This window comes from Cherax quadricarinatus, unplaced genomic scaffold (genome assembly GCF_038502225.1).
Source record: "Cherax quadricarinatus isolate ZL_2023a unplaced genomic scaffold, ASM3850222v1 Contig118, whole genome shotgun sequence".
NCBI classification, from domain to species: Eukaryota; Metazoa; Arthropoda; class Malacostraca; order Decapoda; family Parastacidae; genus Cherax; species Cherax quadricarinatus.
In genome coordinates, this window is record NW_027195144.1 from 184,907 (window position 1) to 210,056 (window position 25,150).

At 39.2% G+C, this 25,150-nt stretch overlaps 1 protein-coding gene across 1 annotated transcript in view; it reads left to right on the forward strand.

The window, feature by feature from the left end:
- Positions 1 to 1,103: 1,103 nt before the first annotated feature.
- Positions 1,104 to 25,150, forward strand: part of LOC128687512 (uncharacterized) — a 55,136-nt gene continuing 31,089 nt past the window's right edge. Inside the window, exons 1-3 of the mRNA XM_070080059.1 lie at positions 1,104 to 4,077; positions 4,432 to 4,512; positions 7,357 to 7,449. Coding sequence (XP_069936160.1) covers positions 1,159 to 4,077; positions 4,432 to 4,446 — 2,934 coding nt within the window. The 5' untranslated portion in view covers positions 1,104 to 1,158 and the 3' untranslated portion in view covers positions 4,447 to 4,512; positions 7,357 to 7,449. The remainder of the gene's footprint in view (positions 4,078 to 4,431; positions 4,513 to 7,356; positions 7,450 to 25,150) is intronic.

Genomic DNA, 25,150 nt, shown 5'->3' on the forward strand with positions numbered 1-25,150 from the left:
ACAACATTGTTATTGAAATAGTCACCAGCACGGCTTGCAACAGCTGTGTCAGGGTGATTTTCATCTATAAAGGTTTGCAGTTCAACCCACTGTGCACACATTTCCTTAATCTTTGAAGTAGGCACAATGGATTCCACAACTGGCATAGGCTTCTCAGGGTTAGCCCCAAACCCTTCAAAATCTTTCTTAATTTCCATACTAATTCTCACCCTTTTTACCACAGGGTTGGCACTAGAAGCTTTCTTGGGGCCCATGGTCACTTATTTTCCAGAAACAGCACCGAAAACACTGTAATAATACGAAATATTCCGAGTGTATGCTTGGATGTTACCGCGGAGGCTGGCTGGTAAACAATGGGACGGCCGGCACATGTGAGGCTGGCTGAGGGCACATTGGACGCGTCTCGGACGAAAATCGGTAAGCGGGTTTTTAATCGGTATGCGCGGCAAAAATTTTGCGATAAAAGTAATCGGTATGCGGAAAAATCGCTATGTGATGCCATCGTTATGCGGGGGTCCACTGTATATGTGTACATAAGTTTCTTAGAACTTATGCAGACATATAAGAGGGTACAGGTGTGTAGGTCAGTAAGAATACTAACTTGCTACTACTTACAGAGATCATCAGTGTAGGAAAAGAGTAACTACAATCTCCTTCCTATTTCCTCATACTCAGAGAAATTTGATGAGATGATGAGATATGTCTGGTTCCAGGTACAGTAGGACCAGGAGGTGATCATGATGTAACACTTGCACACTCACAATCTACTTTACAGTTCCTAAATTACAGTTTCTAAATTACAGTTCCTACATTACAGTTTCTAAATACGTTGTTCTTAATATTGAGTAGCTCTAAGTGTAGGGAGTGTTATATTAGGCAGTAAAGTGTTATTATATTTTATGAATATCTCCATTATAATTGTTTTTTATTTTGCCAGGTCCACTAGCAGAGCATGTTGTAGCTCTCTGCCAGACCCGACAAGATCAGTTGCAGTGGGTAGAAGCCCTCAATCAACAGAGTCGTTTGGTCCGAACCTCCAACTTTACCCCTCATAAATCCTCGTTAACCTCTCCCCCTGTACCCCCAGCTCATGTAAGTGTCTGGCCCAATAACACTGGTGCTATTGTCCCACACAGTCTGTCTCAACCTTCAGTGTGCATGTCCTGTGAGTTACCTTATTACCCCACTGGTGAATGTGGTGCTAGTGTGAAAGTCAGTAGCTTTGATGGAAATGGTTATTGTGATCTACAGAGAACATCTTGCCATTGCACAACACCTGCTGTAGGATGTAGCTTATTTAGCATGTCATCTCATGTGTTCCCAACCTTACCAGTGCTTCCCAGTGGTTCATTTTATGTCAGCAGGCCCTATGCAATCTTGACAAAATATATTACCAATATGTACAGAAGGAAAATTATAACAAAAAAACTTTTAAGACAGTTAGCTGGAGACAGAGAAGATGAAAATGTATTACATGCAGTTCAGTTACGCAGACACAAAACAGAATGTACAATAAGAACTGGTAATGAATCTGGTAATGAGTCAGATACTGAATCTAAGAACCCAAAGACAAAACACTTAGGTTGCCCAGAAGAAAGATGTGATAGAAGCAGTTCTTCCGATGATGGTGGATATTGGCTTGAAGACCCAGAGGATGCTGTTGGTGCCCTCTCACCTATTCCAAAGAAAAAACAATATCCTATTATTTCTAGCACTGCCTATAGTAATCTTCACAAATGGAGATGTCAACCAAGTATAGCAGACAAAAGATTTATTAGTTCTTTATCTACTTCTGGAGAATCTGGTGTTTCCACTGATGGCAGTAATCCATATGGTTATGTGAGATATTACAATCCAGATAACTCCAGTGCTACCTCATTAAAAGTGGAAAGTCTGCCTTATGAACAAAGTACAAAGCATTTTACTTACACCAAGCCATGCAGTGTTCAGCAAGATGACTTCATTAATTATAACAGAGAAGTGAAGAGCTCAGGTGATGAATTTTACTGTTGTCTGTTAAACAAAAACTTGCCTGCTCTGTCCCCTTTACCAGTTAATAAAGGCAGTAATAGCCAAGAGGTCAGTTCAACACAAATTTCTGAGGATTCTAAAAACAAAGTAATGGATGTAACACAAGGGCAAACAAAGCAAGGCTCTTTAATAGTTACACCCACTTACAAATTCTTCGAAGTATATCCTGGTAGAACAGACAGTGACTCTGATGAGGCTTATGATACTCCAATGAAGACTATCCATTCATCAACACTGAACATTCCTGCTGCTCCTATAATCCTCCCTAGTTACCTTCCATCTGAATCTGAATATGAATCAACAGTAAGTTCACCAAATATATGTGATAGAACTATATATGAGGGTTCAGTGTCATCAGATGATGTGTTAGGTCTTGATGGAGTGTTGGCAGAGTCAAGAGATCAGAAAAATATATTTCCTTTTAAAACAAAACCAGATGTTGCTTATTATGTGTCCTCATGTAGTGGGGATGAGACTGGTGAAGATACTATTGACTATTATGAAAGTCATAGAAAGCAAGTACCCATGACCATACCTCTGTCCCGAAGTGAGCCCAACTTGTGTCGAAAAATGTCTTCAACTAAACATCATACAGGGACCCCCAAATTTTCAAGTCATTATGTGCAGCTGGTACATAGTGTGGAGAATCCTGCCAAAGTATGTAATTGTGAATCTCACAGCCACAGGTCCTCTGACTCAGGTCTTGCAGATGTCATTCATCATCTTGAGTGTTGTCCACTTAGAAGTGAAACCCCAGGATTGGGGCGTGGGTCAAGCATATCCCGTTGTTCACACTCTTCACAGTTTTCTACTGTTAAATCTTCTCGAAGTACATCATCATGTCAGGGTCATCCGTTTGCCTCCAACTGTAGTGCAGATGCGGACAGCCTCTTACTAACACCCACTACAACACCACATACTTCTGCCCCTGTGTCATATACTGAAGACTCACTTTCTTCTCTCATAGACTCAGTTACACTGCATCATTCAACATCTGCACATGAATTAAGCTGCACAAGTTGTTTAGAGCCACCCAGAGAAGAATCAGTGTTCCGTTCTGGCTTGTATGCTCACTGGTGGATGAAGGCAAGTGTTTGTCCCAAAGCATTAGTAATGGACAAATCTAAAAAAGACTACTTAAGATTCAGAGTAGACAAGAAACCAGAGGTCCCTCCTAAGCCAAAGTTTCTTAAGCCATCCTATCACATACGAAGAGGTGGGACTAAGGGGGCTGTCACAAAACCTACTGCCAGATCTACGTCAACTCAAACCAGTTTTACTCAACCATATCAGCCAGTGAAGTTACAGGTTATTCCCCATGTTTCTTTATCATGTTTAAATAATAATTCCCTTAGCAGCAATAGATCTGGCCAGTCTCATGGTGATGAGTCAGTAAGACCCAAACTTAGAAAGTCACCAACTCATCTGAGTCCTCAGACTTCGATCACCATGTCAAGAGATCGTAGTTTTGAATCTCAGGCATCACAGATATCTCAAGTGACAGTTATTCCAAGACTTTCTAGTGCAAGGGGAGAAACAAGCACAGACTCTCAGCCAGATCACATAGCTTTACCAGTAAAAACAAAGATTAGCACCTTAAAAATAGAGTCAAAGCTTTCACAAGAGTCAAGTGGAAACTCCTGCACTGAACTTTCAAGTCTTCACAGCTTCAGTGAATCATGTGACCGAGATGGCAATCCTCCTCATCTACGTGATTCTTCTGAAGGGCTTGATGTTGATTTCCATCGTAGAGCATCGTCCCATTCCCTGCATGTTGATGTTGCTCCTTCAGATGCATTCAAGTCTACTTTATATTGCCAATTGCAACCTTTTCCATGTATTAGCACTCAGAAATCTAACTCTGGGTTCTTGAAGACCTGTAATGCATCACCTGCACTAGGAGTGTTTGTCTCTGCAGGAGATGAAGGTTATGATAAACCCAGCCTTCCTCCCAAGCCTCTACATCTACAGTTGTGGCCCATCAAGCGATCCAGGAGTCTCCCCAAACTGCCCCTGTCATCCATCACCGTCCACACTCAGAGCAAGGTATCTTTGATGAGGCTATCTGCAGGTCCTTGTCTTATACACTCTCACTCGTTTTACTAGACTTATTGTCATCATGTAAATAATCTTTTTTATATATTAGATAAAAATGAGACCTGACAGCCTTTGTAGATAATTTATTGAGGAAATATAAGAATACTCTTATTATAGTATATATTCAGCACATTTGATCCCAGAAAGCACAATCCATGTACCTCTGGTACTATAAACTTAACTCGACTACAGTAATTTCCTGTATGTAGAAAGTATGTTTTTGCTAGCTTGTGTAATATACTGGAAAAGATTTTTGCTATATTCTAGTCAATTATAGTTGATAATTGCTCTTCCCTACCTCAGGACTTCACCAGTTAAGCATACCTTGGCTGCTCATGTTGTATTTATCCTGCCTGAGGTGCAGTCTCACTCATTTTCCTGGAGGTAAACATATTGACAGGCCACTGTTGAGGACTTGATGAGTGCCAGTCTAACTCACTACATTGTAACAAGAGTTCATGCAGTAAAGGTGAAAATGACAGTCTGTTTTCTAGTTTCAATATTTAGTATATAATCAGTAATTTTCAGACTATTGTAGTTAATTATAAAGCTAAGATAATTTGGAATCTTTTACTGTTGAAAGCTCTTGTGATGTTTGTTGAGTATAATAATCATCATAAAATGTTAAATAAGAACATTAATTGTATGTTTTAAGTGAAATTAGCTTAAAAAAATGATCATGCCTACTGTTTGTATGCAATGTAGTTGTTCCTTGGAAGATTGATGAGTTAGATGAAGTGAACTGACCCCAAGGTTTTGTGCTCCATTATATCGTTATAATATACTTTAGTACAGTAAGAAGAATATATGGAAGAGGGTAAGGTACCTAGGGATTGGCAGAGAGCATGCATAGTTCCTTTGTATAAAGGCAAAGGGATAAAAGAGAGTGCAAAAATTATAGGGAAATAAGGCTGTTGAGTTTACCTGGTAAAATGTATGGTATAGTTATTATTGAAAGAATTAAGAGTAAGACAGAGAGTAGGATAGCAGATGAACAGGGAGGCTTTAGGAAAGGTAGGGGGTGTGTAGACCAAGTGTTTACAGTGAAACATAAAAGTGAACAGTATTTAGATAAGGGTAAAGAGGTTTTTGTGGCATTTATGGATTTGGAAAAGGCATATGACAGGCTGGATATGGGGGCAATGTGGCAGATGTTGCAGGTGTATGGTAAAGGAGGTAGGTTAGTGAAAGAAATGAAGAGTTTTTATGAGGATAGTGAGGCTCAGGTTAGAGTATGTAGGAGAGGGAGATTATTTCCCAGTAAAAGTAGGCCTTAGACAAGGATGTGTGATGTCACCGTGGTTGTTCAATATATTTATAGATGGGGTTGTAAGAGAAGTGAATGCGAGGTGAATGCACGAGGTGTGGAGTTAAAAGATAAAGAATCAAATACAAAGTGGGAGTTGTCACAGTTGCTCTTTGCTGATGACACTGTGCTTTTGGGAGATTCTGAAGAGAAGTTGCAGAGGTTGGTAGATGAATTTGGTAGGGTATGTAAAACAAGAAAATTAAAAGTGAATATAGGAAAGAGTAAGGTTATGAGGATAACAAGATTAGGTGACGAAAGATTGGATATCAGATTGGAGGGAGAGAGTATGGAGGAAGTGAATGTATTCAGATATTTAGGAGTGGACGTGTCAGCAGATGGGTCTATGAAGGATGAGGTGAATCACAGAATTGATGAGGGGAAAAGGGTGAGTGGTGCACTTAGGAGTCTGTGGAGACAAAGAACATTGTCTGTGTAAGCAAAGAGGGGAATGTATGAGAGTATAGTTGTACCAAAACTCTTGTATGGGTGTGAAGCATGGGTGATGAATGTTGCAGCGAGGAGAAGGCTGGAGGCAGTGGACATGTCATGTCTGAGGTCAGTGTGTGGTGTGAATATAATGCAGAGAATTCATAGTTTGGAAATTAGGAGAAGGTGTAGGATTACCAAAACTATTATCCAGAGGGCTGAAGATGGGTTGTTGAGGTGGTTCGAATATGTAGAGAGAATGGAACAAAACAGAATGACTTCGAGAGTGCATAAATCTGTAGTGGAGGGAGGGCGGGGTAGGGGTCGGCCTAGGAAGGATTGGAGGGAGGAGGTAAAGGAGGTTTTGTGTGCGAGGGGCTTGGACTTCCAGCAAGCGTGTGTGAGCGTATTTGATAGGAGTGAATGGAGACAAATGGTTTTTAATACTTGATGTGCTGTTGGAGTGTGAACGAGGTAACATTTATGAAGGGATTCAGGGAAACTGGCAGGCCAGACTTGAGTCCTGGAGATGGGAAGTACAGTGTCTGCACTCTGAAGGAGGGGTGTTATTGTTGCAATTTTATAACTGTAGTGTAAAGCACCCCTCTGGCAAGAAAGTGATGGAGTGAATGATGATGGGTGGGAATCGGCCGATGTGTTAGTAAAAAAAAAAGAATATCTTTACTTTTGTCTCGTGTCGTATTCAGCACCAGCCATAGGAGTGACTTTGTTATAATGAAGTCATATGATTCCCCAGTCACTGGTTAACTAACCATAATGTTGATGTATAAATTTGTTTGAATCATCTACCTTTTATAATATGTTTCATGTTTTTCATCAAGGCAGAGTGACCTAAATGAGGAGAAATTTTCCATTTTTTACTCTATTTAGAAGTCACTACTAGCATTCTGACCGAGATAAATATATGCAGATATTGACTGTCATTAACCAGTTCCTGGAGAATGAATTAGTTGATCTCTCAAAACCTGTGGAATAGAAATACCATGGAATGTGCAGTCTTGGGCGAGGTTACTCTGTGTTGCTAGACAGACATACATGTACCTGCAGATACTGGCTAGATACCTTGCTTCATTAATATTCATTTTTTCATACTTATTTTAATCAGCTTTGCATGTGAATATTTACGTAAGGTGATTTTTTTTGGTATTTGCTATTTTTTATGCAGTTTTTTCTATTGCCATTGTATTATCAGTGCCCTATTAATATTATGTTGAATTTGTAAGGCTGCCAGCTACACTGTGTTTAAATGTAATGCTGCACAGTGCTATGTGAGTATGTTTATCTTTATTACCAAGTACAGTACACACATAAATACAAGGAAATCATGAGATATGTTTTATTATTGTTTATAAAATATGTATAATGTGATGTTACATAAGTTTTTTTTATTATTTTTGATTACTATTACATCTGCAATAATTTGTAATACACAGCATAAATGATGAAAGAGGTAATGTTGGTACGTTTAACAGAGCTCGTCATTGGTACCGCGGCAATCAAGCGTCACCAGTGTTACCAGTAACATAGACTCCCCGGCAAGACTGCGTCGATCTGCAGCAGGCAAGGTCAGAGAGATCATCATCATCCCTTATTAACCCTTTGACTGTTTCAATTGTATATATATGTCTTACGAGCCAATGTGTTAGACACATCTTTCAACACACCGGCCGTATCCCGCCAAGGCAGGGTGGCCCAAAAAGAAAAACGAAAGTTTCTTTTAAATTTAGTAATTTATACAGGAGAAGGTGTTACTAGCCCCTTGCTCCCGGCATTTTAGTCGCCTCTTACAACACGCATGGCTTACGGAGGAAGAATTCTGTTCCACTTCCCCATGGAGAGTGTTAGACACATATATATCAAAAATTCTAGCGGCTTCAAATCAAGAGGGAGAAAACTGGTAGGCCCACATGTGAGAGAATGGGTCTGTGTGGTCAGTGTTGCACAGTATAAAAAAAATCCTGCAGCGAGTAGTGCAAAATGAGAAAAAATCTCCGACCGTGTTTTTGGATTAAAACGTCAACTTTGAGGTGTATTTTCGTATAGTTTTATGGTTATATTCTCATTTTCATAGTCATATTTGATAGAATGGAAAACATATTATAGAAATGGAGGAGATTTTGATTGGTTTTGCTATGAAAAGGACCTTGAAATGGAGCTCAAATTAAGGGACATGTGTGCTTTTTGCCAATGTTCAAGAGTAAACAGATGACGTCATTGTACAATAAATGTCCAACTAGTATTCTGATATGCAGTCATGAATGGGTTGATGTTATATATACAATTATTACAATATTGCAGTAGTCTGCATAACAGTAAATCTATTTTTTGTTTGAATAAAAATTCAAAATAGAGAGCAAGAGTAATATCATATAGGCCTGGAGACATGTCATTCTACTTTTATCCATTCTTTCTAAATGACCAAACCACCTAAACAACCCCTCTTCTGCCCTCTGACTAATGCTTTTATTAACTCCACACCTTCTCCTAATTTCCACACTCCGAATTTTCTGCATAATATTTACACCACACATTGCCCTTAGACAGGACATCTCCACTGCCTCCAACCGTCTCCTCGCTGCTGCATTTACCACACAAGCTTCACACCCATATAAGAGTGTTGGTACTACTATACTTTAATACATTCCCTTCTTTGCCTCCATAGATAATGTTTTTTGACTCCACATATACCTCAACGCACCACTCACCTTTTTTCTCTCATCAATTCTATGATTAACCTCATCCTTCATAAATCCATCCGCTGACACGTCAACTCCCAAGTATCTGAAAACATTCACTTCTTCCATACTTCTCCCCAATTTGATATCCAATTTTTCTTTATCTAAATCATTTGATACCCTCATCACCTTACTCTTCTCTATGTTCACTTTCAACTTTCTACCTTTAAACACACTCCCAAACTCATCCACTAACCTTTGCAATTTTTCTTTAGAATCTCCCATAAGCACAGTATCATCAGCAAAAAGTAACTGTGTCAATTCCCATTTTGTATTTGATTCCCCATAATTTAATCCCACCCCTCTCCCGAACACCCTAGCATTTACTTCTTTTACGACCCCACCTATAAATATATTAAACAACCATGGTGACATTACACATCCCTGTCTATTAAGACCTACTTTTACCGGGAAGTAGTCTCCCTCTCTTCTACACACCATAACCTGAGCCTGACTATACTCATAAAAACTCTTTACAGCATTTAGTAACTTACCACCTATTCCATATACTTGCAACATCTGCCACATTGCTCCCCTATCCACTCTATCATATGCCTTTTCTAAATCCATAAATGCAATAAAAACTTCCCTATCTTTATCTAAATACTGTTCACATGTATGCTTCAATGTAAACACTTGGTCTACACATCCCCTAAGCACTCTGAAACCACCTTGCTCATCCGCAATCCTACATTCTGTCTTACCTCTAATTCTTTCAATTATAACCCTACCGTACACTTTTCCTGGTATACTCAATAAACTTATTCCTCTATAATTTTTACAATCTCTTTTGTCCCCCTTCCCTTTATATAAAGGGACTATACATGCTCTCCCCCAATCGCTAGGTACCTTCCCCTCTTTCATACATTTATTAAACAAAAGTACCAACCACTCCAACACTATATCCCCCCCTGCTTTTAACATTTCTGTCATGATCCCATCAGTTCCAGCTGCTTTACCCCCTTTCATTTTACGTAATGCCTCACGTACCTCCCCCACACTTACATTCTGCTCTTCTTCACTCCTAAAAGATGGTATACCTCCCTGACCAGTGCATGAAATTACTGCCTCTGTTTCTTCCTTAACATTTAAAAGTTCCTCAAAATATTCTCGCCATCTACCCAATACCTCCATCTCCCCATCTACTAACTCCCCTACTCTGTTTTTAACTCACAAATCCATATTTTCCCTAGGCTTTCTTAACTTGTTTAACTCACTCCAAAATTTTTTCTTATTTTCATATATATATATATATATATGGTAGGTAGTAGGTTGGTAGACAGCAACCATCCAGGGAGGTACTACCGTCCTGCCAAGTGAGTGTAAAACGAAAGCCTGTAATTGTTTTACATGATGGTAGGATTGCTGATGTCTTTTGTCTGTCTCATAAATATGCAAGATTACAGGCATGTCTTGCTACTTCTACTTACACTTAGGTCACACTACACATACATGTACACATTTATTTATACACACTCATCTGAGTTTTCTTTGATTTTATCTTAATAGTTCTTGGTCTTTATTACTTTTCCTTTTATATCCATGGGGAAGTGGAATAAGAATCTTTCCTCCGTAAGCCATGCGTGTTGTAAAAGTCAACTAAAATGCCGGGAACAATGGGCTAGTAACCCCTTTTCCTGTAAAGATTACTAAAAAAGAATAAGAAGAAAATTGTTTTCTTTCTTTTTTGGGTCACCCTGCCTCGGTGGGAGACGGCCGACTTGTTGAAAAAAAAAAAAAAAAAAAAAAAAAAAAAAAAAAATATATATATATATATATATATATATATATATATATATATATATATATATATATATTTGAACAAGGAGGCTTTAGGAAAGGTAGGGGGTGTGTGTACCAGGTGTTTACAGTGAAACATATAAGTGAACAGTATTTAGATAAGGCTAAAGAGGTCTTTGTGGCATTTATGGATTTGGAAAAGGCGTATGACAGGGTGGATAGGGGGCAGTGTGGCAGATGTTGCAGGTGTATGGTGTAGGAGGTAGGTTACTGAAAGCAGTGAAGAGTTTTTATGAGGATAGTGAGGCTCAAGTTAGAGTATGTAGAAAAGAGGGAAATTATTTCCTAGTAAAAGTAGGCCTTAGACAAGGATGTGTGATGTCACCGTGGTTGTTTAATATATTTATAGATGGGGTTGTAAGAGAAGTAAATTCGAGGGTCTTGGCAAGAGGTGTGGAGTTAAAAGATAAAGAATCACACATAAAGTGCGAGTTGTCACAGTTGCTCTTTGCTGATGACACTGTGCACTTGGGAGATTCTGAAGAGAAGTTGCAGAGATTGGTGGGTGAATTTGGTAGGGTGTGCAAAAGAAGAAAATTAAAAGTGAATACAGGAAAGAGTAAGGTTATGAGGATAACAAAAAGATTAGGTGATGAAAGATTGGATATCAGATTGGAGGGAGAGAGTATGGAGGAGGTGAATGTATTCAGATATTTGGGAGTGGACGTGTCAGCGGATGGGTCTATGAAAGATGAAGTGAATCATAGAATTGATCAGGGGAAAAAGGTGAGTGGTGCTCTTAGGAGTCTGTGGAGACAAAGAACTTTGTCCTTGGAGGCAAAGAGGGGAATGTATGAGAGTATAGTTTTACCAACGCTCTTATATGGGTGTGAAGCATGGGTGATGAATGTTGCAGCGAGGAGAAGGCTTGAGGCAGTGGAGATGTCATGTCTGAGGGCAATGTGTGGTGTGAATATAATGCAGAGAATTTGTAGTCTGAAAGTTAGGAGTAGGTGCGGGATTACCAAAACTGTTGTCCGGAGGGCTGAGGAAGGGTTGTTGTGGTGGTTCGGACATGTAGAGAGAATGGAGCGAAACAGAGTTACTTCAAGAGTGTATCAGTCTGTAGTGGAAGGAAGGTGGGGTAGGGGTCAGCCTAGGAAAGGTTGGAGGGAGGGGGTAAAGGAGGTTTTGTGTGTGAGGGGCTTGGACTTCCATCAGACATGCGTGAGCGTGTTTGATAGGAGTGAATGGAGACAAATGGTTTTTAATACTTGACGTGCTGTTGGAGTGTTAGCAAAGTTACATTCATGAAGGTGTTCAGGGAAACTGGCAGGCCGGACTTGAGCCCTGGAGATGGGAAGTACAGTGCCTGCACTCTGAAGGAGGGGTGTTAATGTTGCAGTTTAAAAACTGTAGTGTAAAGCACCCTTCTGGCAAGACAGTGATGGAGTGAATGATGGTGAAAGTTTTTCTTTTTTGGGCCACCCTGCCTTGGTGGGAATCGGCCAGTGTGATAATAAAATAAGGATAAATATATATGTATATATGTGCAAAACAACCACTCTGAAAGAATAGAAAAATTCCAAGTGCTTTCGTGACTACTCACATTATCCTTGATAATGTGAGTAGTCACGAAAGCGCTTGGAATTTCTCTATTCTTTGAGAGTGGTTGATTTGCATATTCTGAAATCACCTGTTTACTGTGATCTTATTGCATATATATATATATATATATATATATATATATATATATATATATATATATATATATATATATATATATATATATATATATATAGATATATAGATATATAGATATATAGATTTATATATATATATATATATATATATATATATATATATATATATATATATAGATATATATATATATATATATATATATAGATATATATATATATATATATATATATATCTATATATATATATATATATATATATATCTATATATATATATATATATATATATATATATATATATATGGGTAGGGGATGTGTAGATCAAGTGTTTACATTGAAGCATCTACAGCATGGCCCCGCTTTACGGCATTTCGCTTTACGGCGTTCCGCTAATACGGACATTTCAAATTATGACCAAAACTCGCTATACGGCTCCCCCCACCTGTCTTTCTAATACGGTCACAGCGGCCCACTGAGTTTGTTTACTTTCTCCCTGAGCACATCTCCTTATTATGTCTGGAAACTTTCCAAAATTTCAAGTGTTTTAAAGTTATTGTATATTTTATATGTATTGTACTTGATAATTAAACTTGTGTACACCTGTACCTAAATAAACTTACCCACTGTGCTGGCATGTAGGTACACATTAAAATCACTAAGAGTCTCTCTACTCTTGATGCAATAATAATAATAATAATAATAATAATAATAATAATAATAATAATAATAGTAATAATAATAATCTCTTGGACGCATTAATGTCGCATATTACGTTAATATAGACATTTCCCTTAATCTATCTATGATATTTTTTTCAAAATTATATAAGAAACACATTATGTAACACACAAACATGATACATGCACCCACAGTATAAAAATTTATACAAATATATATGAGATGTTTACCAAACGGTTTGTAGAAGTGTCGGAAGAATTACGTTTTCTCTAGCCCGTCACCTGTTACTAGGGATAACTGTAGAAAAATATTCCTTTCATATGCCTTCACTTTATAGCTATAATTCTGTACTAACTTGTACACAGTGTAAGAGTATTTGTTTCGTGATTTAATTATTATAATAATAATAAAAATATTATAAGGTAAAAGTTTCACAAACTATTACAAATGTACATGAATGAACTAAAACTGGACACGTATTAATACCGTCTATTTCGCCTGACAGAGTGATCGTCCACAACCTGTTCAGTTTGTTTGTTTACGCTGTCTGAGCTCGGTGTATCATTAAATGTTGTATATTACGTTAATATACACATTTTAATTAATCCATCCATGATATTTTTTCAAAATTATATAATAAACACGATACATAACATAAATACATAACAACATATGTGTAGAGAACCTAGGATAACCCAAAAAAGTCAGAGTGACTTACTTCCATTGCCTTCACTCAGAGCATCATTTCTTCTCAAAATGATGTTACATGAGAATGGGAGTGTTCTTCTTTATTTATTCTACCGTATCAATGTAGAGACAACCTGTACACAATGTAACTTGTACACAAACCAGACGTGTACACTGTTTACAAAACTTACCTTCGCCTGGTTTGTTTACATAACTCTGCGCCTGTCCTCTCTCATGCACTCATTCTTTCTCTCTGGTATGGTAGCCTGGCTGACTACCATACATACCACACTTGATTTTTTACTATAAATACTACTCATCTCACCCTATATTTTAAGGTAAGTAATGAGTGAACTGTATATACATTTTATCACTCTGGGATGCTTAAATATCATAGAATAGTATGTGTGGGTGGGGTGGCCTGGTATGGTAGCCTGGCTGACTACCATACATAACACACTTGATTTCTTACAATAAATACTACTTGTCTCACCCTAGATTAAGACTATAAATATTTTAAGATAAGTAATGAGTGCACTATGTGTGTATTGTACTTTTTTATTGTTTTTTGATGCCTGGTTCTATTGCTAACATAATGTATGTTAGTGTAAACTTGTTATCTAGTGTTTGTATGCATTTGTAAGTGGAAAAAACAGGTGTTCCACTTTACGGCGGTTTCCGCTTTACGGCGGTATCCTGGAACCTAACCCGCCGTATAAGTGGGGCCCTCCTGTATGTGAACTGTATTTAGATAAAGGTAGGGAAGTTTTTATTGCATTTATGGATTTAGAAAAGGCATATGATAGAGTGGATAGAGGAGCAATGTGGCAGATGTTGCAAGTATATGAAATAGGTGGTAAGTTACTAAATGCTGTAAAGAATTTTTATGAGGATAGTGAGGTTCAGGTTAGGGTGTGTAGAAGAGAGGGAGACTACTTCCCGGTAAAAGTAGGTCTTAGACAGGGATGTGTAATGTCACCATGGTTGTTTAATATATTTATAGATGGGGTTGTAAAGGAAGTAAATGCTAGGGTGTTCGGGAGAGGGGTGGGATTAAATTATGGGGAATCAAATTCAAAACGGGAATTAACACAGTTACTTTTTGCTGATGATACTGTGCTTAAGGGAGATTCTAAAGAAAAATTGCAAAGGTTAGTGGATGAGTTTGGGAATGTGTGTAAAGGTAGAAAGTTGAAAGTGAACATAGAAAAGAGTAAGGTGATGAGGGTATCAAATGATTTAGATAAAGGAAAATTGGATATCAAATTGGGGAGGAGGAGTATGGAAGAAGTGAATGTTTTCAGATACTTGGGAGTTGACGTGTCGGCGGATGGATTTATGAAGGATGAGATTAATCATAGAATTGATGAGGGAAAAAAGGTGAGTGGTGCGTTGAGGTATATGTGGAGTCAAAAAACGTTATCTACGGAGGCAAAGAAGGGAATGTATGAAAGTATAGTAGTACCAACACTCTTATATGGGTGTGAAGCTTGTGTGGTAAATGCAGCAGCGAGGAGACGGTTGGAGGCAGTGGAGATATCCTGTCTAAGGGCAATGTGTGGTGTAAATATTATGCAGAAAATTCAGAGTGTGGAAATTAGGAAAAGGTGTGGAGTTAATAAAAGCATTAGTCAGAGGGCAGAAGAGGGGTTGTTGAAGTGGTTTGGTCATTTAGAGAGAATGGATCAAAATAGAATGACATGGGAAGCATATAAATCAATAGGGGAAGGAAATAGGGGTAGGTGTCGTCCTCGAAAGGGTTGGAAAGAGGGGGCAAAGGAGGTTTTGTGGGCGAGGGGCTTGGACTTCCAGCAAGCGTGCATGAGCATGTTAGATAGGAGTGAATGGAGGCGAATGATACTTGGGACCTGACGATCTGTTGGAGTGTGAGCTGGGTAATATTTAGTGTAGGGATTCAGGGAAACCGGTTATTTTCATATAGTCGGACTTGAGTCCTGGAAATGGGAAGTACAATGCCTGCACTTTAAAGGAGGGGTTTGGGATATTGGCAGTTTGGAGGGATATGTTGTGTATCTTTATATGTATATGCTTCTAAACTGTTGTATTCTGAGCATCTCTGCAAAAGCAGTGATAATGTGTGAGTGTGGTGAAAGTGTTGAATGATGATGAAAGTATTTTCTTTTTGGGGATTTTCTTTCTTTTTTGGGTCACCCTGCCTCGGTGGGAGACGGCCAACTTGTTGAAAAAAAAAAAAATATATATATATATACAGTGGACCCCCGCATACCGTACGCATCGCATACCGTACAATCCGCATACCGGACGCTTTGATCGCAAAAATTTTGCCTCGCATACCGCCCAAAAACCCGCTCACCGCCCTTCATCCAAGACGCATCCAATGTGCGGCCTGAGCCACGCTCACATGTTCGGCTGGTGGCATTGTTTACCATCCAGCCTCTGCGGTAACATCCAAGCATACAATCAGAACATTTCGTATTATTACAGTGTTTTTGGTGATTTTTTCTGGAAAATAAGTGACCATGGGCCCCAAGAAAGCTTCTAGTGCCAACCCTACAGCAGTAAGGGTGAGAATTACTATAGAGATGAAGAAAAAGATCATTGATAAGTATGAAAGTGGAGTGCGTGTCTCCGAGCTGGCCAGGTTGTATAATAAACCCCAATCAACCATCGCTACTATTGGTGGTACAGCTGCTGCTGCTGCTGTACCACTATCAGCTGCTGCTGCACTGTCAGCTGCTGCTGCACTGTCAGCTACTGCTGCTGTTGTACCACCGTCAGCTGCTGCTGCTGCTGTAGTACCGTCTGCTGCTGCTGTAGCATCGTCTGCTGCTGCTGTAGCATCGTCTGCTGCTGCTGTAGCATCGTCTGCTGCTGCTGTAGCATCGTCTGCTGCTGCTGTAGCATCGTCTGTTGCTGCTGTACCACCGTCAGCTGCTGCTGCTGTTGTACCACCGTCAGCCGCTGCTGCTGCTGTAGTACCGTCTGCTGCTGCTGTAGCATCGTCTGCTGCTGCTGTAGCATCGTCTGTTGCTGCTGTACCACCGTCAGCTGCTGCTGCTGTTGTACCACCGTCAGCTGCTGCTGCTGCTGTAGTACTGTCTGCTGCTGCTGTAGCATCGTCTGTTGCTGCTGTAGCATCATCTGTTGCTGCTGTACCACCGTCAGCTGCTGCTGCTGCTGTAGCACCGTTGTTGGTGCGGCTTATTGAGAATACCAAGAAACAATTAACCCCAGAGGATTTGCCACCCAGGATAACCCAAAAAAGTCAGTGTCATCAAAGACTGTCTAACTTATTTCCATTAGGGTCCTTAATCTTGTCTCCCAGGATGCAACCCACACCAGTCGACTAACACCCAGGTGAACAGGGAAAAACGCCTGGAACTAGTGCTCATATTGGTGAATTTAAAGCCAGCAAAGGTTGGTTTGAGAGATTTAAGAATCGCTGTTGCTGGATCAGTCAGCTGTTGCTAGATCAGTCAGCTGTTGCTGGATCAGTCAGCTGTTGCTGGACCAGTCAGCTGTTGCTGGATCAATCAGCTGTTGCTGGACCAGTCAGCTGTTGCTGGATCAGTCAGCTGTTGCTGGACCATTCAGCTGCTGCTGCACCATGGTCAACTGCTGTTGCACCATCAGCTGTCTCTGAACATGACTCGTCCTGAACCTGTCCCGAACCTGTCCGTCCAGCCTGAGCGCCTGCCTTGCCATCAGTGTTTACAAGCCAGGGTGGCCGGTTGCATGCATACATTAGATACATTTTGTATTATTCCATTATTTATAGTGCTTGTAACTGCTAAATAAGCCACCATGGGCACAAAGAAAGCTTCTAGTGCCAACCCTGTGGTAAAAAGGGTGATAAATACTATCGTACCACAGTCAGCTGCTGCTGCACCACAGCTGCTGCTGCACCACAGCTGCAGCTGCACCCAGCTGCTGCTGCACCATGGTCAGCTGCACCACAGCTGTTGTTGCTGCACCACCATCAGCTGTATTACTCGAAGATGTGGAGAGAGTGTTGTTGGTGTGGCTTAACGTGAAACAATTACCGAGAAACAATTAACCCCGGAGGGTTAGCCACCCAGGATAACCCAAGAAAGTCAGTGCATCATCGAGGACTCTAACTTATTTCCATTGGGGTCCTTAATCTTGTCTCCCAGGATGCAACCCACACCAGTCGACTAACACCCAGGTGAACAGGGAAAAATGCCTGGAACTAGTGCTCATATTGGTGAATTTAAAGCCAGCAAAGGTTGGTTTGAGAGATTTAAGAATCGTAGTGGCATACACAGTGTGATAAGGCCTGTTCTGGAAGAAAATGCCAAACAGGACCTACAGTACTCAGGAGGAAAAGGCACTCCCAGGACAGTGTCTCATCAGTCATTGCTGCATCTTCAATAAAGGTAAGTGTCATTTATTCTTCATTTAGTAGAGTAGTACATGCACAATATATATTGTGCATGTACTACTCTACTATTGTGCATGTATCCTTCTCTTTGTGTGTAGGAAAATGTATATTTCATGTGGTAAAATTTTTTTTTTCATACTTTTGGGTGTCTTGCACGGATTAATTTGATTTCCATTATTTCTTATGGGGAAAATTCATTCGCATACTGAACATTTCGCATAACAACCAGCCCTCTTGCACGGATTAAGGTCGCTATGCGGGGGTCCACTGTAATGTATATACAGTGGATCCCCGCTTAACAATCACCTCCCAATGCAACCAATTATGTAAGTGCATTTATGTAAGTGCGTTTGTACGTGTATGTTTGGGGGTCTGAAATGGACTAATCTACTTCACAATATTCCTTATGGGAACAAATTCAGTCAGTACTGGCACCTGAACATACTTCTGGAATGAAAAAATATCGTTAACCGGGGGTCCACTGTATTTATTTTTTTATTAACACACTAGCCGATTCCCACCAAAGCAGGGTGGCCCAAAAAAGAAAAACTTTCACCATCATTCACTCCATCACTGTCTTGCCGGAAGGGTGCTTTACACTACAGTTTTTAAACTGCAACATTAACACCCCTCCTTCAGAGTGCAGGCACTGTACTTCCCATCTCCAGGACTCAAGTCCGGCCTGCCGGTTTCCCTGAATCCCTTCATAAATGTTACTTTGCTCACACTCCAACAGCACGTCAAATATTAAAAACCATTTGTCTCCATTCACTCCTATCAAACACGCTCAGGCATGCCTGCTGGAAGTCTAAGCCTCTCACACTCAAAACCTCCTTTACCCCCTCCCTCCAACCTTTCCTAGGCCGACCCCTACCCCGCCTTCCTTCCACTACAGACTGATACACTCTTGAAGTCATTCTGTTTCACTCCATTCTCTCTACATGTCCGAACCATATACAGTGGACCCCTGGTTTACGATCAGCTCCCAATGCGACCAATTATGTAAGTGTATTTATGCAAGTGCATTTGTACGTGTATGTTTGGGGGTCTGAAATGGACTAATCTAATTCACAATATTCCTTATGGGAACAAATTCGTTCAGTAATGGCACCTGAACATACTTCTGGAATGAAATAATATCATAAGCCGGGGGTCCACTGTATATATTTATACAGGAAGGCCCCGCTTTACGGCGTTTCACTTTACGGCGTTCCGCTAATACGGTCATTTCAAATTATGACCAAAACTTGCTATACGGCTCCCCCCACCTGACTTTCTAATACGGTCACCGCGCCCCACCTTGTTTGTTTACATTCTTCGTGAGCTCAGTAAGCACTAAGTCTCTCCATTTTGTCTGGAAACTCCAAAATTTCAAATGTTTTTAAAAGTTCTTTCATATTTTATATATACTCTGATAATTATACTTATGTATACCTGTACTTAAATAAACTTACATACTGTGCTGGCATGCAGGTACACATTAAAATCAGTAAGAGTGTCTTATGTCTCCAGACGTCATATTAGTAATGATAATAATAATCATCGTCTCATTTAAATGTCGTATATTTCGTTAAATACACATTTTCATTAATCCATCTATGATATTTTTTCAAAATTATATAATAAACACGATACAAAACATAAAAAGATGATAAATACACCCCACAATAGAATAAATAAACATAAATATGAGATGTGGTAGCAGACGACTTGCACAAGAGACGCCATATTAGAAATGCTAATAATAATAATAATAATCACCGAGTCTTATTAATTGTTATATATTACGTTAATATACACATTTTCCTTAATCCATCCATGATATTTTTTTCAAAATTATATAATAAACACGATACATAACATAAAAAGATGATAAATACACCCTACAATAGAATAAATAAACATAAATATGAGATGTGGTAGCCAGGTAACTTGTACAAGTGATGCCAAGAATAACATTTTCTCTAATCTAACATAAGAGAAAATGTGTTACTGGGGGTAACTGTAGAAAATTATTCCTTTCGTATGTATGTAAGTAAGTTTATTCAGGTATACACAAATACAGTTACATAGATTATTATACATAACAACATATGTGTAGAGAACCTAGGATAACCCAAAAAGGTCAGAGTGACTTATTTGCATTGCCTTCACTGAGAGCATCATTTCTTCTCAGAATGATGTTACATGAGAATGGGAGTGTTCTTCTTTATTAATTCTACCGTATCAATGTAGAGACAACCTGTACACAATGTAACTTGTACACAAACCAGACGTGTACACTTTGTTTACAAAACTTATCTTCGCCTGGTTTGTTTACATAACTCTGCGCCTGCCCTCTCTCATGCACTCATTTTTTCTCTCTCTCATTTATTCGTTTTATCTCATTTACTTACTCCTGACCCTAAATTAAGACTACAAATATTTTAAGGTAAGTAATGAGTGAACTGTATATACATTTTATCGCTCTGGGATGCTTAAATATCATAGAATATATGTGTGGGTGGGTTGGCCTGGTATGGTAGCCCGGCTGACTACCATACATACCACACTTGATTTTTTACAATAAATACTACTCATCTCACCCTATATTTTAAGGTAAGTAATGAGTGAACTGTATATACATTTTATCGCTCTGGGATACTTAAATATCATAGAATTGTATGTGTGGGTGGGGTGGCCTGGTATGGTAGCCTGGCTGACTATCATACATACCACACTTGATTTCTTACAATAAATACTACTTGTCTCACCCTAGATTAAGACTATAAATATTTTAAGGTAAGTAATGAGTGCACTATGTGTGTATTGTACTTTTTTTATTGTTTTTTGATGCCTGGTTCTATTGCTAACTTAATATATGTTAGTGTAAACTTGTTATCTAGTGTTTGTATGCATTTGTAAGTGGAAAAAAAAGGGTGTTCCACTTTATGGCGGTTTCCGCTTTACGGCGGTAGCCTGGAACCTAACCAGCCGTATAAGTGGGGCCTTCCTGTATATATATATATATATATATATATATATATATATATATATATATTCTTTCTTTTCTTTCAACGTACCAGCTGTATCCCACTGAGGTGGGGTGGCCCAAAAGAAAAGACTGAAGTTTCTCCTTTTAAATTTAGTAATATATACCGGAGAATGCGTTACTAGCCCCTTGCTCCCGGCATTTTAGTCGCCTCTTACGACACGCATGGCTTACAGAGGAAGAATTCTGTTCCACTTCCCCATGGAGATAAGAGGAAATAAACAAGAACAAGAATTAGAAAGAAAATAGAAGAAAACCCAGAGGGGTGTGTATATATATGCTTATACATGTATGTGTAGTGTGACCTAAGTGTAAGTAGAAGTAGCAAGACTTACCTGTAATCTTGCATATTTATGAGACAGACAAAAGACACCAGCAATCCTACCATCATGTAAAACAATTACAGGCTTTCGTTTTACACTCACTTGGCAGGACGGTAGTACCTCCCTGGGCGGTTGCTGTCTACCCACCTACTACCTATATCTATATATATATATATATATATATATATATATATATATATATATATATATATATATACATATATATGTATATGTATATATATATATATCTTTCTTTCTTTCTTTCTTTCTTTCTTTCTTTCAACACACCGGTTATCCCGCTGAGGCAGGGTGGCCCAAAAGGAAAAACGAAAGTTTCTCCTTTTACATTTATTAATAATATACAGGAGAAGGGGTTACTAGCCCCTTGCTCCTGGCATTTTAGTCGCCTCTTACAACACGCATGGCTTACGGAGGAAGAATTCTGTTCCACTTCCCCATGGAGATAAGAGGAAATAAACAAGAATAAGAACTAGAAAGAAAATAGAAGAAAACCCAGAGGGGTGTGTATATATGTGCTTGTACATGTATGTGTAGTGTGACCTAAGTGTAAGTAGAAGTAGCAAGACGTACCTGAAATCTTGCATGTTCATGAGACAGAAAAAAGGACACCAGCAATCCTACCATCATGTAAAACAATTACAGGCTTTCGTTTTACACTCACTTGGCAGGACGGTAGTACCTCCCTGGGCGGTTGCTGTCTACCAACCTACTACCTATATGTATATATATATATATATATATATAGGGAGTAGTAGGTAAATTTGGGGTGCCAGGGGTAAATGTAAATGTGGAGCCTTTAATTGAGCTATGTGTAGAAAGAGATGTACTAATAAGTAATACATATTTTTATGAAAATGAGGATAAATAAACATACAAGGTATGATGTAGCACTTAATGAAAGTAGTTTGTTAGATTATGTATTGGTGGATAAAAGGTTAATTGGTAGGCTCCAGGATGTACATGTTTATAGAGGGGCAACTGATATATTGGATCATCATTTAGTTATAGCTACAGTTAGAGTAAGAGGTAGATGGGACAAAAGGAAGGTGGCAACAACAAGTAGGAGGGAAGTGAAAGTGTATAAACTAAGGGAGGAGGAAGTTTGGGTGAGATATAAGTGACTATTGGCAGAAAGGTGGGCTAGTGCAAAGATGAGTAGTGGCAGGGTTGAAGAGGGTTGGATGAGTTTTAAAAATGCAGTATTAGAATGTGGGGCAGAAGTTTGTGGTTATAGGAGGGTGGGGGCAGGAGGAAAGAGGAGTGATTGGTGGAATGATGAAGTAAAGGGTGTGATTAACCCTTTGAGGGTTTTGGTCGTACTAGTGCGTCTTACGCGTAGGGGTTTTTGACGTACTAGTACGCATAAATTCTAGCGGCCTCAAATCTAGTGGGAGAAACCTGGTAGGCCTTCATATGAAAGAATGGGTCTATGTGGTCAGTGTGCACAGTCTAAAAAAAATCCTGCAGCACACAGTGCATAATGAGAAAAAAAAAACTTGGACCATTTTTTTGGAATAAATCAGCGACTTTGCAGTGTATTTTCGTATGGTATTTATTGTTGTATTCTAGTTTTCTTGGTCTCATTTTATAGAATGGAAGACATATTACAGAAATTGAGATGATTTTGACTGGTTTTACAATGAAAGGTGCCTTGAAATTGAGCTCAAAGTAGCAGAAATGTTCGATTTTTACCAAACTTCAAAAGTAAACAAATCGTGCCAAGCGTGCAGTACACGTCAACTGGTGAGTCTGATATTCTTTCACAAGTGCACCAATAATATTTATACCATTTTTTACACTAATGCAGTAGTCTGCATAACAGTAAATCTTATATTTTTTGTGAGAATAAAAATTCAAAGTGGAAAGCAAAAGAATATAAGAGGGGCCTTGAGACGTGACTAATGACTAGAGTAAATGTCATTTTAGTGCCAGGAATGTCTTTCTTGTTTATTCTGGACCCTATTCGGAAATTGGCATCTTTTGAAATTTGTGTGAAATTAGCAAAATTGCTAAATTCTGACCACTGTACTGGATAGTTGAATTTCATAAATGGGTGGTTTCTTGCACCCATTCGATAGAAAAACTGGAGTTCTAGCGAAATATTCATGTTTTTTGTCGACTAGTACAGTGAAATTGGCCGAAAATGGGGCTCATAGTGGGCAAAATCGCCGATCCGTAAACATCGCCGAGACCGCTAACTTTGCAAGAGCATAATTCCGTAAGTTTTCTATCAAATTTCAAACTTTTGGTGTCTTTATGATCGGGAAAAGATTGTCTATCTTTTCATAAGAGAAAATATTTTTTTTTTTTTTTTAAATTTGGCCGACCCTGAGAACGAGTTTCGGAGAGGGCCTGTCGACCCTCAAAGGGTTAATAACATGTTATTAATAATAATAGTAATAATAATAATAATTCAGTGGACCCCCGGTTTACGATCAGCTCCCAATGCGACCAATTATGTAAGTGTATTTATGTAAGTGCGTTTGTATGTGTATGTTTGGGGGTCTGAAATGGACTAATCTAATTCACAATATTCCTTATGGGAACAAATTCGGTCAGTACTGGCACCTGAACATACTTCTGGAATGAAATAATATCGTAAACCGGGGGTCCACTGTACATGATATTAATAATAACATGTATTATTATTATTAATAACATAGATCTTATTAAATACCACTGCCTCAACTGCTGCCTCAACCACTGCCTCAACCGCTGCCTCAACCACTGCCTCAACCACTGCCTCAACCACTGCCTCAACCATTGCCTCAACCACTGCCTCAACCATTGCCTCAACCGTTGCCTCTACCTCTCCAGTCGCACTCAGTCTACAAGCACCAAACACAATGAATTATTGTGAAATGTTTGGAAGAGCGTGGAGACTAATGCTCACTCCAGCATAAACAAGGGCACACTGACTGACGATGCGTCAACCACTTCTTCCACCACTGCTTCAACCCTCGTATTTTTGTACAATTTCCTTCAATTCTATCATATTATTATTATTATTATTATTATTATTATTATTATTAGCAGTAGCAGAAATGTTTGATTCTTTGCTGTGTTCAAGAGTAAACATATGATGTCACTGTCCAATACCTGTCCGAATAGCCATTCCAATATTCAGTCATGAATGGGTTGACATTATTTATACTGTAGTTTAATAGCAAATAATGAACAAACAAAATACTCACCACACAGTGGTGGGAGGGCTGGCTGCCAGTTGTGGGGGTCGGAGGGAGGGTAGTAGGGACTCGCGTGTGGCGGGAAACTTAAATATGATTTGGCAGCTGAGAATTTGGTGGTTGGGTATTCGCGAATGTGTGAAGCCCGCGAAAGTTGAAAACGCGAATGTTGAGGGAGACCTGTACATGAGTGAGTGTGGGTGGGTGTGAGTTGGACCTGACTAGCTTGTGCTACTATGTCTGATGTCATGCTCCTTCCTTCAGTGGATGTGATCTGACTAGGTGGGTCATTGGTCTAACTCTAGGGGGGGGGGGGTGGCCTGGACCTGCCTTGCATGGGCCAGTAGGCCTGTTGCAGTGTTCCTTCTTTCTTATGTTCTTATGTATTTGGCAGGCTGGCTGTCTTGCTTTGGCTGTCTCTGGCTCTCTCTCTGTCAATCTATATATCTATCTATATCTGTCTATCTTTGTCTCTGTCTATCTATATCTCTGTCTCCCTTGTTCACATAAGTACAGTTATTATACATAGTGCAAATTACCTAGGATAATCCAAAATTTCCAGGCAAAGATAGATAGACAGATAGATAGATGGACAAACATGTTTTTGTGTATCAGTGAAAACAAATAAAGCCAGGGTTCTCCCGAGCACCCATATATCAGATGTCACTGAGCTGATAACAGTTGTCATAACACCATTCTTCAAGGAGTGTGATATACATATACTCCAGGCAGACAGAAAGACAGATAAGCAGAGACAGACAGACAGAGACAGATCTTATAT